At 41.0% G+C, this 18,337-nt stretch overlaps 1 protein-coding gene across 5 annotated transcripts in view; it reads right to left on the bottom strand.

The window, feature by feature from the left end:
- The window catches only part of ESRP1 (epithelial splicing regulatory protein 1), a 71,163-nt gene that overhangs the window by 37,386 nt on the left and 15,440 nt on the right, over positions 1-18,337 (bottom strand). For all 5 annotated transcript variants that reach the window (XM_025394894.1, XM_025394892.1, XM_025394895.1 and 2 more), the window contains exons 5-11: positions 12,291-12,389; positions 12,107-12,161; positions 9,880-9,990; positions 9,631-9,763; positions 9,502-9,544; positions 6,453-6,754; positions 2,365-2,583 (exon numbers count right to left, since the gene is read on the bottom strand). In XM_025394894.1, coding sequence (XP_025250679.1) covers positions 2,365-2,583; positions 6,453-6,754; positions 9,502-9,544; positions 9,631-9,763; positions 9,880-9,990; positions 12,107-12,161; positions 12,291-12,389 — 962 coding nt within the window. The remainder of the gene's footprint in view (positions 1-2,364; positions 2,584-6,452; positions 6,755-9,501; positions 9,545-9,630; positions 9,764-9,879; positions 9,991-12,106; positions 12,162-12,290; positions 12,390-18,337) is intronic.

Below are 18,337 nucleotides of genomic sequence, written 5' to 3'. Positions count from 1 at the left end.
GTTTCGAAAGGGTCTCCTTGAGACTGTGGTTTCAAAATACAGGATCGTATATTAGTTTTTCTTCTCTTCTGAGAAATTTGATTAAATCTCATTCAATTGAGAAAAGCTAGTAACAGAACCAGCACTGGAGCTTTAGGTACTCTCCTACAGGAAAATGAACAAACCGGTGTTCTTTTTCGGCTCTCAGTTCATCACTGACCTGCCATATTCCTTTCACTCTTCCCTTATCCCTGAGGCCTGGGTTGGAATGTAGCTTGGGGGCAAGGAATTTGGGAGGTACAAGGCCCAGTGATGATTGGTGAGAGCTGTATGTATCATCAGCCTTGCTTGGGAGCCCTTCTCTCACTCCTTACAGCTCTACCTTGGTCAAACAGGTATTACTAATAGATATTTTCTATTAGTAATAGCTTGCTAAAATCCCCTATTTCAAACCAAGCCTGTAGATTTGTGTTCCACAGAGGTAGAACGCCTTAGTTTTATTGAGCATGAATGTTTTATGGGGGAGAAAAAGACATGATCAGCTTATAGGACTACTTTCTTATTTTATTATGGTTTTCTCAGTAAGTCTCTTAAGGACTATGAAATTATTACCATGCAAGTTACCATTAGAGTTACACCATACCAGGGAAACTAGCAACAAACCCAGTCCAAGATGGAAACCTAACATCTTCAAGGCAGCTAAGAGTTTGCCCATCATCTAAGAACCTTTCCCCAAGTGTAATCACAGTAGGTCACATGAGTCAAAGAGAGACAAATACTGTTGTTAATCAAAGAGTAATGGCCTCTGGGTTATTAGAAGTGGTGACTCAATAAGAAACCAAATAATTCCCTGGTGATGCTTAAATGTGGGCAATTTTATTCATTAAAAACTCCTACCAGTGAAGCATGCTGAGGGTCAGACAACAAGTTGTATAATATTAATATTGACTGAAGATTTAGAACGAGCATGTGCTGATGGAGAAAACTGGTATAGAAGGCAAGGGCTCAGGATGGTTTTCTAATTCCTTGTATCCAATGGTACATGCTTTCCAGTGAGACAAGATTACAGTTATGAAAGTGACCAAATCTCCAAGTGAAAAGGTGATAAATTAGCAATTTAGGGAAAAAAAAATTCAGTATTTTCAATATAAGCCTACATTCAATCCTTAATCCTCAGAAAACATTTTCAAAAATTAATATAGCTTTGCATTTAATAAAGAGTTCCAGGCTGGTTGCAGCGGCTCACGCCTGTAATCCCAGCACTTTGGGAGGCCGAGGTGGGTGGATCACCTGAGGTCAGGAGTTTGAGACCAGCCTGGCCAACATGGTGAAACCCTGTCTCTACTAAAAATACAAAAATTAGCTGGGAATGATGGTGGACACCTGTGATCCCAGCTACTAGGGGGGCTGAGGCAGGAGAAATGCTTGAACCCAGGAGGCAGAGGTTGCAGTGAGCAAGATCACACCATTGTACTCCAGCCTGGGCGACAGAGTGAGACTCTGTCTCAAAAGAAAGAAAAAAAAGTTCCAAAGTTTCAATTAGAAATACCTGTCTTGTGGGTTTGTAGAATTTTATGCTGCTTATGACAGCACAAGATACTGTTAATTTTCCAGCAAACATATTTTCTTTAACAAAAAATTAGATGACAATAATCTAGGAAATACTTTACATTTGCATACAGAAGAATTCCGTTAGATTTTGATACAGGCTTCTCAGCAATTCATTCATTAATACATTTGAGAGCCTGTTATGATCCACACATACTGTTCTTTCTAGGTGGTGTGGATACAAGTCCTCATTGAGTTTGCTTGCTATTGAATGTAACTTGATGTCTAACATGTATATATTAAATACGAAATAAGCCATTTCTAGATAGTCTATGGATACAAAATATTCTGGAACATTTGTTAAAATAAGCATCATCCATGGTTGCTGTAACACTACAGCAGAGGTGCAGGGTTGAATAGCCAAAATAAGAAAAATTGTGTCAAGACTGATAATGTATGTGGTGCCTACTTGATGCTATTGATAATGTGATGGATATATGTGATGAAGGAATCAAAGCTGAATTTGAATTACTATACTAATGATAGCATTATTTTCAGTTCATTCTAAAGACCTCTTGTATTTACAGTTAAGTCTTTCCTTAAAGACTTAGTGTGTAACTGAGGACTATGTACTTTTTAATTAGATGTAAGTAATTTAAGACTAATTTTATTTATCAAAGACTAATTTTATCTAAATTTATCTAAGACTAATTTTATTTATCAAAGACTAATATCTAATATTAGATATTTCTAATAGATTATCTAATATCTAGTATTAGATATTCTCATATGTAGTGAGAAAAAGCAAATAAGTTTTCCACTAAGTATCTTTCTTACCTGGTGATTCAAAACCATGTGAACCCCATGAGTACGAATATCTGTGGCGAACTCCCCCAGGAAATCCAGGATGTCCTCAATTGTGGCTGCATAGGGAAGACCTCGAAGGCGTATACAGTCTCTAACATTTGTAGGGGGCACAAATTGCTGAGGTAGTACTGGAATAATGGGAGGGGTTGGAAGTGGAATGAGAGGGGCCGAGGAGAATCGATTCAGCACCTGTACTCAAAGCAAAACAGAAGTGATTTAGAGCTGTGCTACTCCCCTGCTTTCCGCAGATCAGCAATGGCATCACTGGGAAGCTCGTTAGAAATGCAGAATCCAGCTCCACCCCAGACCTAATCAATATGACTCTTCATCTGAACTAAATCTTCAAGTGATTCAGAAGTACATTCAAGTTTGAGAAGTAATGGAGAAAGGGATTCATGCATTTCAGCAGGGAAAGCATGATACTCATTTTTGTCAAATACACAGTGAGGCGTACATCACAAAACATTTAAACACTTAGTGTCTACTTGTAACAATGTATCACTATCTATGAGGGACTATTATCCCTAAAGCTGCCGCTTTTATACAATTCTGAACCTATCACTAAATGTGGACTTTTGTAGCTATGCATTAGATATCATTTCACTAAGTACACACTATTCCCCTCATTACCTTCATACTCCACCTCCAAACCCAAGAAATAGAGAATGATCCAGTAAAAGAATCACAGGCCAAAAATCACTCGGATTATATTAAAATATAATGAATAATAGCACAAGACAGAATGGGTGGATATAAAGAACTGAAAAGAATCATTTCTTGGCTGGGCGCGGTGGCTCAAGCCTGTAATCCCAGCACTTTGGGAGGCCGAGATGGGTGGATCATGAGGTCAGGAGATCGAGACCATCCTGGCTAACACGGTGAAACCCCGTCTCTACTAAAAAATACAAAAAAAACTAGCCGGGTGAGGTGGCGGGCGCCTGTAGTCCCAGCTACTCGGGAGGCTGAGGCAGGAGAATGGCGTGGACCCGGGAGGCGGAGCTTGCTGTGAGCTGAGATCGGGCCACTGCACTCCAGCCTGGGAGACAGAGCAAGACTCCGTCTCAAAAAAAAAAAAAAAAAAAAAAGAATCATTTCTTGACTATAAAGATGAATAGTAATTTAGTTTCCCTGTGAATTTGAGACAGTGGTAAGACACAAGATCTTGAATATCTTCTAGATTCACAGAATTCAGCTATCTTGGAAACAGATGGTGATAGGTCAGGCAAATTTTAGACAAAAGACTGCCCTTAGGCAACACTCATATTACAAGGCTCTTGTCCACTTTTCCCTCAGAGCATGCCAACTAGTTCATAATACTAGAAGTCCTCAGGCAAATGCCATCTGTGGCATCTCCAGGTTTTCTGAACAACTTAATCACTCTAGCCTTTAACATCCCATAAACTGACAATACAGAAGAATCAGTGAACGCCTCCCCAAAACATGCACTAATTTCCCCACTCACACCCTGCTCAGTTGCTGAGTAAGAGGGGACAAAAATCAAACAGCACCACCAGAGAAACGGCATGAAAAAGAGACATGAAGACCTTAATAAGAAATTATACAAACAGGTGCTGGGCGCGGTGGCTCACACCTGTAATCCCGGCACTTTGGGAGGCTGAGGTGGGCAGATCACGAGGTCAGGACATCAAGACCATCCTGGCTAACACTGTGACACCCCAACTCTACTGAAAGTACAAAAAAATTAGCTGGGCATGGTAGTGGGCGCCTATAGTCCCAGCTACTCGAGAGGCTGAGGCAGAAGAATGGCGTGAACCCAGGAGGCAGAGCTTGCAGTGAGCCGAGATCGTGCCACTGCACTCCAGCCTGAGCAACAGTGCAAGACTCCGTCTCAAAAAAAAAAGAAAAAGAAAATTATATCAACAATCCAGACACAGCAAAAACATTAGAAGAACAAGAATAGAAAATTAGTGTAGTAATAAATAAACTCAGGACAGGAAATGGTGAAGCATCTCATGATACCTGACAATTAAGAGGTGCTCAAATATTTATTGAATAAAATGATTACTAGTAATGAAGAAAAAACAGTGGAAGAACCTATGACTAGTTCAAAACTTATTAAATACATCAGGAGGGATGGAGAAGTAGAGAGAACACACACCCAAAAGCAACTCATAGTAGAATCATAGAGAGGCAGCCTACTCTATTCCCAAACCAACACACACTAGCCCAGGACCTGCGGTAGCTTATTCTAGACCATGATTTCATAAAAGAAACTCTCCTTCCAAGTAAAGATCTGAAACCACATCTCTATCTAGTTTTTTCTCCTGGTTTGGGAAGAATGTGTGCCATGTTTGAAAACTCAAGCACATTTTAGAGATTCAGCACTTATGACATTTTCAAAAAGGTATAAATTTTTTTTTTTTTTGGTAGGGGGAGACAAAGCCTTGCTTGGTCACCCAGGCCAGAGTGCAGTGTGATCTCAGTTCACTGCAACCTCCGCCTCCTGGGTTCATGCAATTCTCCTGCCTCAGCCTCCCAAGTAGCTGGGACTAAAGGTGCACACTGCCACACCCAGCTAATTTTTTTTTTTTTGTATTTTCAGCAGAGATGGGGTTTCACCTTGTTGCCCAAGCTGGTTTTGAACTCCTGAGCTCAGGCAATCTGCCCGCCTCGGCCTCCCAAAGTGCTAGGATTACAGGCATGAGCCACTGCGCCTGGCCAGATTTAAATTTTAAACTGTAAGAATGTAGCTAGTTTAGGGTTCAAGAGTACCAGTACAATGGAACACAAAAATAATTTAGAATTTCACTTAAACTTATTCTAAGTACAAAAATCATTTTGGTATTCTACTAGGTAAAAAGGTTCTTAACTTTGCACAATTATTTAAAATCACAACATATAATGGGATGCAGAAGCTACACAAGACTCTGATGAACTCACAGAAATAAGTAAGTATCCTAAATACTTACAAAGTACATCTGTGGAATCATTTGAATCACTATTCTACTATGGGACACAAATAGAGCAAATTGGAAAAGCTATGTAAAGAGCAAGTTGGAAAAGCAGTCTATACCATTTCTGCTACAAAGAAAAACTGATCCCTGAAGACATGTTCAGCTGGTGGCTGGTAAGTCAAGAACAGTTGAAAAGCTTGTGATTCTGTAAATGGTTTAATGCCTAGATCTCAGTACATTTTTGAGGAAGTGATTGCCTCATTTTGTGCCTCAAAAACGCTGAAAGTAGCCAGGCACAGTGGCTCACACCTGTAATTCCAGCAGTTTGGGAGCCCGAGGTGGGTGGATCACCTGAGGTCAGGAGTTCGAGAATAGCCTGGCCAACATGGCGAAACCCCATCTCCATTAAAAATTCAAAAATTAGCTGGGTGTGGTGGCAGGCACCTGTAATCCCAGCTACTCAGGAGTCTGAGACAGGACATTTGCTTGAACTGGGGCAGGTGGAGGTGTCAGTGAGCCGAGAGTGCGCCACTGTACTCCAGCCTGGGCGACAGAGTGAGACTCTGTCACACACTCACACTCACACACACACACACACACACGCAGAAAGCTAGTAAAAACAGGACAGAGCTCACCAGCAGGGTATGAAACTGATGAAGTCTTTTGGGAAATAACATTTGGCAACACATTAAAAACCTTAAAAGCTCACGCTCTATATCCAGTGCTACAGAAATCAAACTGATGACAGTTCAAGCATTTTACATAGAAATGTCTTACAGTAGAAAAAGATCAATCTAAATGTACACCAGAGGAATTTCTAGATAAAGTATGCACTTCCATGAGATATTTAAAGATGAAACTTTTCAGACATGGGTAAACTTTCAAGATACAGTTTTAAACCAGAATACAAAATTCCAGCTATAGCAGTATCCCATTTCTGTAAAAACACAGAGTATGTTTTCTGTGTGTGTACAGGGTAACAGTGGCTATCTCTTGGTTATAGAATCAAGACTATTTTCATGCAGTTACACTTTCAGTATTTTGCCAGTTTTATTTTAACATAATGAGTAATGTAGGACTGTTTTCAGAGATAAAGAACAGAAATCAATGCAAAGGTACAACATACTCGTTTTTAAAACCAACCTGCTGAACTTCAGCTGCTGTGCTCCTGAAGAGTTCAATGTATCTTTTACCCAACAAGTCTTTATGCTTCCTTAACGCGTTCTGTGCATATTCCTCACAAGCAAAGAGGACAAAAGCGTCCCCTGTTGGCCTACCATCTGGGTAGGTGACAAAGAGGATGCCTTCCTTTCCCCCAGTAATAGGGCAATGCTGTCCAAAGAAGGCCACCACTTCTTCCGCTGTGGCCGTGAAAGGGAGCCCCCGCATGCGGACAATGACTTGATTTTCCTTGGAAAGAAACTGGGCTACCTCATTGGAAGTACCTAGGGAAAACAAATACCAGGAAGCAGGGAGAGAAATAGTTAAGACATCAACATTACCGATTTTAAAGTGATAAAAGCCCTGCCAATGTATTGAGTTCGTAATGAAGACCCACACTCCTATTGAATTCAAAATAACATCCTAGAAATCGGAATTTTCTCCTACTCCTCCCCTTCTTCATAAAACATCCTTTTTATTTTAGGAAGCTGGCAACACAATAAAATCATGGGCTGATCACTAGTAAGTCATTGTGGTAGTTAAAGGCACAGGTCCTGGAGCCAGAATGCCTGGGTCCAATCTTGGTTTTACTGCTTACTAGGGCATAATCTTAGTCCAGTTCAATTCTGTGCTTTTTCTTGTCTGTAAGATTGCCTATGTCATAAATTATGAAAATTAAGTAGGGTAACAGATATAAAGCACTTTGGCTTTAAAAACAAAAATCTTTTCCTGATTACTCCCCCCACCCCCGAAAACCATCTGCAAGTAACTCAATTACTTTTTTTTTTTTTTAATTAAGAAAGGTTCAAACACTCTTGAGTAAAAACAATAGTATAATGATTATATGGGGTACCTACTTTCAATATTGATCAACATCCTGCCCAACATAAAACATTTTGTACAGTGTTGTCATATAGCAAATACTTAAATGTGTATCTTTGAAACTCGTACACTAGTAACATTTTCCCTAATAGCAAATTCTTCTTTGTGCTTCTTTTTTTTGAGACACAGTTTTACTCTGTCTCCTAGGCTAGAGTGCCTCAGCTCACTGCAACCACCGCCACACAGGTTCAAGTGATTCTCCTGCCTCAGCCTCCTGGAGTAGCTGGGATTACACAAACACACACACACACACACACACACACACACACACCCCTAACACCTCTCCTGGATAATTTTTGTATTACTAGTAGAGATGGGGTTTCGCCACATTGGCCAGGCTGGCCTTGAACTCTTGACCTCAAGTTATCCGCCTGCCTTGGCCTTCCAAAGAGCTGGGATTAAAGGCATGAGCCACCAAGCCCAGGCCCAATAGCAAATTCTTATCGCATTGCCCATATACAATGAAATCCCAGAAACGATATAAACATTAATTGACTTTGCCATCTCCAAGTTGCAATGCATCTATCACAAAATGTCAGGATTTAGGTAAAACCACAGCAACTCCAAATATATTTGGCCCCAAACAATATCAAACATTGCTTGGGAACTCTGGAAATGCTCCTAAAGTCCTGAATTTTGAAGCCTTAGAGTTTATCTAAAGATGAACTGGAGCAAAAATATACCAGAAAATTGTGTTAATAGGATGCTGCTCCTATAAGTTCTATAGCTGCAAAATTTTCACCGGGGCTATGTAATGCGGGAATACAAATGTTCTTTTACACAGTGAAAGTCATCTTCATATAATTTGGCAATAGGTGTCAAATGGCTGTTGAAAAGGTCCACAATTTTTTGATTCAGCTAGCCTTCTTTTAGAGATTTATCCTAATGAGTGGTGCACACAGAGATTTAAAAATATTTACCACAATATATTAAAGTCAAAAGTTGGAAATGAGTTCTAAATCCTCAACGGGGATATTTTATTTATTACAGACAGAATCTCGCTATGTTGCTCAGGCCATTCTCAAAATACACCAAGGCTCAAGCAATCTTCCCTGTCTCAGCCTCCCAAGTAGCTGGAATTACAGGCACAAGCCATGTGCCCAGCTCCAACAGGGATGTTTTAAAGTATTACGGTACATATAATACTATGTAGCAATTAATATTTAAGAAAATTGAGTAATGTAGGATGTTCATAACACATTAAAAGGAAATTATTAAAACAATATGAATGAGCAATAGAAACTTACAAATTAGATACATGTGTAGAAAAAAATCAGACAAAAAGCACAGTGAATGTTTTATACATCTGTTACTTCCTTTAAAGTTATTAATCACTAAATAACTGGATAAAAACCACATCTGTTCCACCCTCTTTTTAACCATATTACCGTAAATATGTATCCAAAAATACTGTGAGACCCAAAACTACCATGTTTCTGGCGACTCGTGTTAAGTTTAGAGAAAAATGAGAAGCACATGTGCAATAATCCCAGGTATTGCAGCATAGCTGTTTGAAAGCAGTTTTCTGACTCTTTTCAAGAATATCATTTCCTGGCCGGGCACAGTGGCTCAGGCCTGTAATCCCAGCACTTTGGGAGGCTGAGGCAGGAGGAACAATTTGAAGCCAGGGGTTCCAGACCAGCTTGGCCAACATGGTGAAACCCCGTCTCTATTAAAATTACAAAAAATTAGCCAGGCGTGGTGGCACACACCTATAAGCCCAGACATTTGGAGGCAGAGGCACAAGAACTGCTTGAGCCTGGGAGGTGGAGGTTGCAATGAGCTGAGATTGTGCCGCTGCACTCCAGTCTGGGTGATAGAGCAAAACTCTGTTTCCAAAAAAAACAAAACAAAACAACCTAGCCTTTCCATATGCATACAACTTCATATCACCTTTTCACCTTCGTATAGTACTATTTTTAACGGCTATTTAACTATAGTAGGCTGGCTCAAGCCTTAAGACAAGTGTTATACGTTAAGCTCACTGTTATTACTGGAAGCGTCTACTTCTGGGGAAGAAAATCTATTCCCATGTTACAGTAGAAAATAAAAACCATTCATGACCCTATTTATCCACTCTTGCTAAATTAAATATGCAAAATTTTTATATTCTTATTAACTAAAGCCACATTATATAAAAGGCACTTACCACCGGCAATTTTAAGAAAATCTTCACCTGTTGCTTTGTAAACCTGAGAAAAGACAGAGAAGTTAGTGTTTCTGAGCCTATGTTAATTCTCATTCGTGATGTCCAGGGGTTCAGGTTTTGAGGACATACCTCAATATACCGGGTCCCCATGTGATGTTTGTGCCTCTGTAGTGCTAGGTCTCGGTGCTCCTCACTTACAAACCTAACCAGAGCTTCTCCATTCCTTCGACCCTGAGCATTCAGACAAAGTGCTGCACCTCCCCTTTGAGAATAATAAAACAGATGGCAAGTAGAAAAAAAAATACAGTGAGAAAAAAAAAGATAGAAAATCCATTACCCCTTTGGGATTAAGTAAAATAGATATTGAAGAAAACCAACTTGGCAATATTGAGTCCTTTGAAGAATCTTGCAATATCTTGATCTGAAGACTGCCATGGTAAACCTCGTGCCCTGACTACGGTGTTATCATCAATAAGTTCCATCTTGCTGCTGTGGATGAAGCAAAACTTCAGGTTGCATGATAAATGCCAGCAAGTCAGACAACTATTACCCCCTGCAAGACAACTGCCTAGTTACACAGGATGTATTATTTGGTGTTCAGACTACCAATACTACTCGATTTTCCTTATAACCTCAAAAATTACATGGGTACAGCTCAAAGTACTGTTTAGGTGGTTCATTATAGAAAGATGGCCGTCTGTGTAGGCCCAACACAGCTAGCTCACCCAGCAAATCATCTATCTATCAAAGCTGAGGAAGGCCAGGCATGGTGGCTCATGCCTGTAATCCCACCACTTTGGCAGGCTGAGGTAGGTGGATCACCCGAGGTCAGGAGTTCGCGACCAGCCTGGCCAACATGGTAAAATCCCGCCTATACTAAAATTATGAAGATTAGCCAGGCATGGTAGTGTATGCTTACAATCCCAGCTACTTGGGAGGCCGAGGCAGGAGAATCACTTGAACCTGGAAGGTGGAGGCTGCAGTGAGCTGAGATTGTGCCACTGCACTCCAGCCTGGGCAATAGAGTGAGACTCCATCTCAAAAAAAAAAAAAAGAGGAAATGTTTGCTTGGCACACTCATGTCCTGAAAGTTCCTAGAATCCCAAAATATAGGTTTGAATTCATTCTCAAATCTAGCCAGTATACATGTGGGGTTTAAATCCAGTTTAGCAGCCGAATTTAGGATCAGAATAAAGCTGACAAGTAACCCGCAAGAGGAATATGTGTGCATGGTAAGAAGTCTGCCATTAAAATATCCCCCACATCAAACCAGGGAGCCATCCCAGAGAATATCCATAGAAATGCCTGTGAGTTCCTACACCTTAATGACTCACTTGCAAATCACTTATTATATTTTTTGACACCTTTTGATGTCTTATCCCTCCTAAGTTCATATTTTCAGTTCTCTCAGGACATTTTCTTAATAAGTCACTTCCTTCATAACTAAATCGGCCTCAAAGTCTCTATGGGCAAAGCTGTCAGAAGTTTCTATTCACTTCAGAGAGCAAGCAAACACTCAATTCATTAGAGTGATTTACAAACAGGTCTACCTGCGATCACTAACAGATAACCACTTCATACTTCTCCCCAGCTATTTCCTTGGCTTTAAAGTAGAAACCTATATAGCCAGGCACAGTGGCTCACACCTGTAATCCCAGCACTTTGGGAGGTCAAGGTGGGTGGATCACATGAGGCCAGGAGTTTGAGACCAGCCTGGTCAACATGGCAAAACCCCATTCTCTACTAAAAATACAAAACTTAGCCAGGTGTGATGGCACACATCTGTAATCCCAGCTACTGGGGAGGCTGAAGCACGAGAATCGCTTGAACCCGGGAGGCGGAGGTTGCAGTGAGCAGAGATCACAGCACGATATTCCAGCCTGGGCAACAGAGCAACAGTGTCTCGAAAATAAATAAATAAAGTACTTAGAGAATGTACGTAAAATTTTATCTCAGTAAAAATTGTGAACTCTATTAAAGCCTACAAGTTCTCCTTTGGAAATTTTCTAAGTGAAAGATTGGATAGTTTGGGGAGACCAAAATAACAATCACAGATACGAGCATATAATATACTTAAGGTCAGGGTGACTAAAGATGCCACTAAGTCATTACATTTTATTCCCAATATCCAAGCTCTAAGTAATACAACCTTCTTTTACAGATGACCTAACAGTGAGAAAGGATAGCTAAAAGGATTAGTAAAGTTTCTAAAATATGATAAGAATTAAGTGGCACAATATGAACAAAAACAAGTTAAAGGCCAGGTGCGGTGGCTCACGCCAGTAATCCCAGCACTTTAGGAGGACGAGGCAGGCAGGCAGATACGAGGTCAGGAGATCGAGACCATTCTGGCTAACACGGTGAAACCCCGTCTCTACTAAAAATACAAAAAATTAGCCAGGCGTGGTGGCTGGTGCCTGTAGTCCCAGCTACTCGGAAGCTGAGGCAGGAGAATGGCGTGAACCTGGGGAGTGGAGCTTGTAGGGAGCCGAAATCATGCCACTGCACTCCAGCCTGGGCAACAGAGCAAGACTCTGTCCCAAAACAAAACAAAACAAACAAAAACAAGTTAAAAAGCTCAAATAAATAGTACTCGGGCACTTACCAAGTCCCACTTTCAAACTTGTAATTCACTCTCTCTGGATCTGAAAACCTGTGATCTAAAAATGAGAACATGCAAGTCATCATTTAGTGATTAGGGAGACAAAGTTGCAGGAGGAAATTTGAGTATAGGTAAGAGAAAAATAGTACAAATTCTGGGACTGCACTACTATAAAAGCAATACTTACTATAAGGCTCTGAAATCATTGCTAAAATTATATTCCCCATATCTTCAACTTGAGAGGCTCCATATCGAGAGACTGAACTATTCTTCTCAAAATTTAAATCTGTGAGATTAAGTTAAGGAAACACTTTGGAAAGGTAAAATCAGGTTACTTCTAAATCAAAATTAAACCTATACCAAGCCAAGAGAGGGAAGATGGATCTAGCCGAGCTTCCTTTAGAAATCTCAGAATGGCTGCCTCCCATCAGTCAGTCATTCAACTTAGCCTCCAACTGCCCTTTTGGGTAAAAGGGCCAAATCAATCCAGTCCTGAGATATTACCAGGAATATGACTTTTATCTATCCAGTTGTAGCAAATGAATACTGAGCATTTTCATTTCGTTTCAAATCAAAGTATGCAACAAAGTTAATTAGAATATTTAATTCTCTGAAGCTGTAAAGCACACACAAGGCAATGACCATGCTGATTTCAAGATATGGTGACATTATCATTACAAGGTATTAAATGACTTTTTTTGGCCTAATGTTTGAGATGGACACCGCAGATTACTGATGTGACATTACTTCCACACTGCCACTTTTGCTTAGAAATTCCATTATAGAACACTTTTGGAGCCCTGTAGGATAGTCCGCCTTTGATGACAGCAGATGCTAGTTCTAGACAGCAAATTTTGGAAACAATTCAAGCACTCAGAGTCAACACAGGCCAATGTGCTTCTTTACCAAAAGTATACTCTTCAAAACACATAGGCCAAACTTGGTTTGAGGGTGAAACCAGGAATTCACATGAAGTTTTGTGAATCTCTCTAAAATACGGATGTGTTTCCATCAAATAGAGGAATACTTTGAAAATATGGTAGGCTTGGTTCTAGAGCACTATATTAAAGTGAATATCACAATAAAGCAAGTCACACAATTCTGTGGGTTTCCCACTACATATAAAAGTTATGTTTTGACTATACTAAGTATTCAATAGCAATATGTCTTTTAAAAAACATACATGCCTTAATTCAAAAATACCTTGTTGCAGACGGACACAGTGGCTCACACCTGTAATCCCAGCACTTTGGGATGCTGAGGCGGGAGGATTACTTGAGACCAGGAGTTCGAGACCAAGCCTGGCCAATATGACGACCAAGAGACGACCAAGCCCGTCTCTACTAAAAATACAAAAATTAGCCAGGCGTGGTGGCACATGCCTGTAATCCCAGCTACTCACGAGGCTGAGGCAAGAGAGTCGCTTAAACCTAGGAGGTGGCGGTTGTCGTGAGCTGAGAACACCCCACTGTACTCCCGCCTGGGCAAGAGGTAGACTGTGTCTCCAAAAATAAAAAACAACTTAACAACTTTGTTGCTAAACATGTTAATCATCTGAGCCCTCAGTGAGTCAATCTTTTTGCTGGTGGAGGATCTTACCTAGATGTTGATGGCTGCTGATGGATCAGGGTGATGGTTGCTAAACGTTGGGGTGGCTGTGGCAATTTCTGAAAATAAGACAACGATGAAGTTTGCCACATCCATTGCCTCTTCCTTTCATCAAAGATTCCTTGGTAGCCTGTGATGCTGTTTGAGGGCACAGGCAGAGTTGACTTAGTGTAATTCTTGGTTTTGTTTGTTTTGTTTTGCTTTTTTTGACAGTCTTGCTCTGTCGCCCAGGCTGGAGTGCAGTGGCACGACCTCAGCTCACTGCAACCTCTACCTCAGCCTCCCAAGCAGGTAGAATTACAGGAACGCGCCACCATACCCAGATAATTTTTGTATTTTTAGAGATGGGGTTTCACCATGTTGGCCAGGATGGTCTCGAACTCCTGACCTCAGCTGATCCACCCGCCTCAGCATCCCAAAGTGATGGGATTACAGGCATAAGCCACTGCACCCGGCCTCATTTTTGTATTATTCAGTAGAGATGGGGTTTCACCATGTTGGCCAGCCTGGTCTTGAACTCCTGGCTTCAAATGATCTACCTACCTCGGCCTCCCAAAGTGCTGGGATTACAGACATGAGTTGCCACACCTGGTCAATTTAGCATAATTCTTCAGAACTCTAGGATTTTTAGAATGGTTAATGAGCGTTAGCTTCAACTTAAAGTCACCAGCTACATTAGCCTGTAACAAGAGAATCAACTTTTGAAGCAAGGCATTGATTTATCCTCTCTAGCTATGTTAGTCCAGGATGGCGTCATCTTCTAACAGAAGGTTGTTTCTAGTACATTGAAAATCTGCTGTTTAGTGTAGCTACCTTGATCAGTTAGCTAAATCTTCTGGATAACTCACTGCAACTTCTCCATAAGCACTTTCTGCTTCACTTTGAATTATGTCGTAGAGATGACTTATTTCCTTCAATCTCATAAACCAATCTCTGCTAGCTTTTCTTCTGCAGCTTCCTCAGTTTTCTCAGCCTTCATAGAATTGAAGAGACTTAGGGCCTTACTTTAGATTGCACTTTGGCTTAAGGGAATGTTGTAGCTAGTTTGATCCATCCAGACCACTCACACTTTCTCCATATCATAGCAATAAGTGTATTCCATTCAAATTACGCTTTCCTATCTTCTATAAATGACAAGTGGGACCTAGCCTTCTCATCTTTGCTCAGATTAACACCCTATAATGTTTTGCTTTCTTATCATTCATATATTCACTGGAGTATTCAAGAAATTTTCCTTTATGCAACTTGGCAAATCATCTGGTACAAAAGGCCTGGCTTTTGGCCTACTTTAGCTTTTGACGTGTCTTCCTGACTAAGCTTCATCATGTCTAGCTTTTGATTTAAAGTGAGAGATATGCAACTCTTACTTTCACTTGAATGCTTAGATGCTACTGTAGGGTTAATTGGCTTAATTTCAATATTGTGTTTCAGGGAATAGGGAGTCCCAAGGAGAGGGAGAGAGATGGGGTAACCACCAGTTGGAGCAGCCGAACACACACAACATTGACCAATTAAGTTTGCCACCTAATATGGCCCTGCTTTGCTGGCCCCAAAACAATTACACCAGTAACAAAGACCAGTGATTACAGATCGCCACAACAGAATAATGACAATGTTTGAAAGGTGAGAGAGACAAGTGAGCAAATGTTGTTGGAAAAATGTTGTCAGTAGACTTGCTGAACGCAGAGTTGCTACAAACCTTCCATTTTCTTTTTTTTTTAAACAAAACAAAACTGGGCAGACACGGTGGCTCATGCCTGTGATCCCAGCACTTTGGGAGGCTGAGGTGGGAGGATCACTTGAACCCAGGAGTTCAAGACCAGCCTGAGATAGCAAGTCCTCATCTCTACAAAATAACAAATTGGCCTGTCATTGCAGCTACTCGGGAGGCTGAGGTGGGAGGATCGCTTGAGCCCAGGAGGTCAAGAAGTACACCACTGCACTCCAGCCCGTGTGACAGAGCAAGATCCTTTCTCAAAAATAAAAAAAAAGACAAAATACAACAACTGTGAAGCACAATAAAGCACACTAAAACAAGGTGCACCTGTGTGAGCAGACCCTAATGTGCCCCGCAAAACCTAACATTGACTTTCTAGCCCTTTACAGCAAAAGGTTATTGACCTCTGACCTATTATAGAAGAATGGAGATTGCAAAAAGATGGCCAGATAAAAAGGATGCCACAGGAATGTTTGTCAATCAGTCTCAAAACAGAATATGGGGAAAATTTAGATTTGAAAGGAATATAAAAGTATATTCCATTCAAATTAAGCTTTCCTCTCATCTACTAATGGCAGGATTACCTAGCCTTCTCAGCATTGCTCAGGTACCACCCTATAAGGAAAGCACTCTTATCTTAATCCCTGAACCAAACTAGGCCACAAATGACCCACCAAAACTGTTCTTGGCCACAATCGTCAATTTTAGAGTTCATTAGATACTATTCCTATAATGTTATGCTATCTTCTTGACCGTCTTAACATTTCCTGGGTGTAGGCCCCCATCTTCCTCTGATCTCTTTCCATCTATCACCATCTCTATAGCTTCCAAGGATCTACTGACTTAAACGGTGGCATTTATTGGACACCATTTTGTGCCAAACACTCCCTATTTCTTCCAATTCTCATAATAACTCTGACAGATAGATTATAGCAAAACCAAACAGTTGTAGACACTAAGGCTGGGCATGGTGGCTTATGCCTGTAATCCCAGCACTTTATGAGGCTGAGGTGGGTGGATCACTTGGAGGTCAGGAGTTTGAGATCAGCCTGGCCAACATAGTGAACCTCTGTCTCCACTAAAAATACAAAAATCAGCTGGATGTGGTGGCGCATGCCTGTAATCCCAGCTACTCAGGAGGCTGAGGCACAAGAATCGCTTGAACCCGGGAGGCAGAGGTTGCGGTGAACCGAGATCATGGCCACTGCACTCCAGCCTGGGTGACAGAGCAAGACTCCATCTCAAACAAACCACTGGGATTGAGTGATGTTCAGTAGTTCACCCAGTCACCTGGCTGCTGGGTAATGGAGGTGGGATTACACGACAGCTGTGATTTGACTATTGAACAATAGTGTGTGAGAAGTTTTATAAATTCGTAGATAAAAGTCAACTAAAGCAGACAGAGATCAAAAGTAAAAATGGAAAGCATTCCTGCCTGGTTAAAAATAGACTTGTAGCTGAAGAATCATTGTAATGAATTCTACTTTTTAACTAAGAATATGTTCTTGACATTTGGCTACCTTGGTGCCACACGACACGTCCCAGCACGTCTCCCTTTGAGCCGTCACAACCAGGATCAGCGGCGCTAAGCTGTGTAACAACTTGTAAGTCACCCAACCTCCTGAATGTCCAAGCCATCTCCTTACACACACACACACACACACAGCCTCAGTAGGCCAGTTTCTTCAATCTATGATCCTTAGCATCACTGAAAACGAGTGACAGAGAGGAATGAGAAAAAAAGTTTTAGTAGTAATTCTTTCCCCTATCAATTTATAAGTATATATTGAATTACTTGCTACACGTCTGATCTTGAGGGAAGGAAAGATGAGTCTGTGCCTCCTGATTTATAGCTCCTCATGCAACTTACTCATTCTGCCCTCAAGGCAGCCACAACAGCACAAACAGGCTTAGCCAGCTTTACAAATGAGAAATGCCTCAAGGAAATGAGGAAGGGTACAGGCAGAGGTGGTGGGAACAAAACTCATCATTTCAGGCTGCAATTGAGAAAGTAAAACTGTATATGCATGTTAGAGGAATCTAGAGACTTGGTCTATATATTAACAGGAGGGACACTTTCCTTATGACCACCACTGATGAAACAGGCTTGAGGATTTAATTCACACTTGTGTTAGCTGAGGATATAATTCAGAGAGAAATTTTATGAAGTTTATCAATATTAGCTTATCTACTTAAAAAAGTTATCCTTCCCAACTACCTAAAATTGGTCACATCTGGTTTCAGAACATCCAATTTTTACTTGTAAACAATATCTTTTTAAACTAAGTTTTTAATAAGGTGATACATTAACTCAGACAAGTTTAAACTGTTTTATAATTACTCCAATTCGAAGTTTCATCTGAAAGCTGTTTTCCTTGCCACAGAACCCTCACAAGGTGTTAAGTCCACTTCTATGGTTTACTTTCATTTATTGTACAGTAACACAATTTCATGTTGACAGGCTTATAATACCTGTGCTAACGAACAAAGGAGTAGCTGATAAAACATAGCAAGAAAAAAAGAGAAAAGTTGATTAGTCTTCCATCTAAAAACTGAATTTTCTAAAATCATGTGATAGAGATGTTACTCTTAAAAGAGTTGCCTTTATGGGCCGGGCGCGGTGGCTCACGCCTGTAATCCCAGCACTTTGGGAGGCCGAGGCGGGGAGTGGGGGAGGATCACGAGGTCAGGAGATCGAGACCATCCTGGCTAACACGGTGAAACCCTCGTCTCTACTAAAAAAAATACAAAAAATTAGCCGGTGTGGTGGCGGGGGCCTGTAGTCCCAACCACTCAGGAGGCTGAGGCAGGAGAATGGCGTGAACTCAGGAGGTGGAGCTTGCAGTGAGCTGAGATCGCACCACTGCACTCCAGCCTGGGCGACAGCGAGACTCCGTCTCAAAAAAAAA

Source organism: Theropithecus gelada, chromosome 8, assembly GCF_003255815.1.
Source record: "Theropithecus gelada isolate Dixy chromosome 8, Tgel_1.0, whole genome shotgun sequence".
NCBI lineage: Eukaryota > Metazoa > Chordata > Mammalia > Primates > Cercopithecidae > Theropithecus > Theropithecus gelada.
This window is presented reverse-complemented; position numbering and strand designations above follow the sequence as displayed.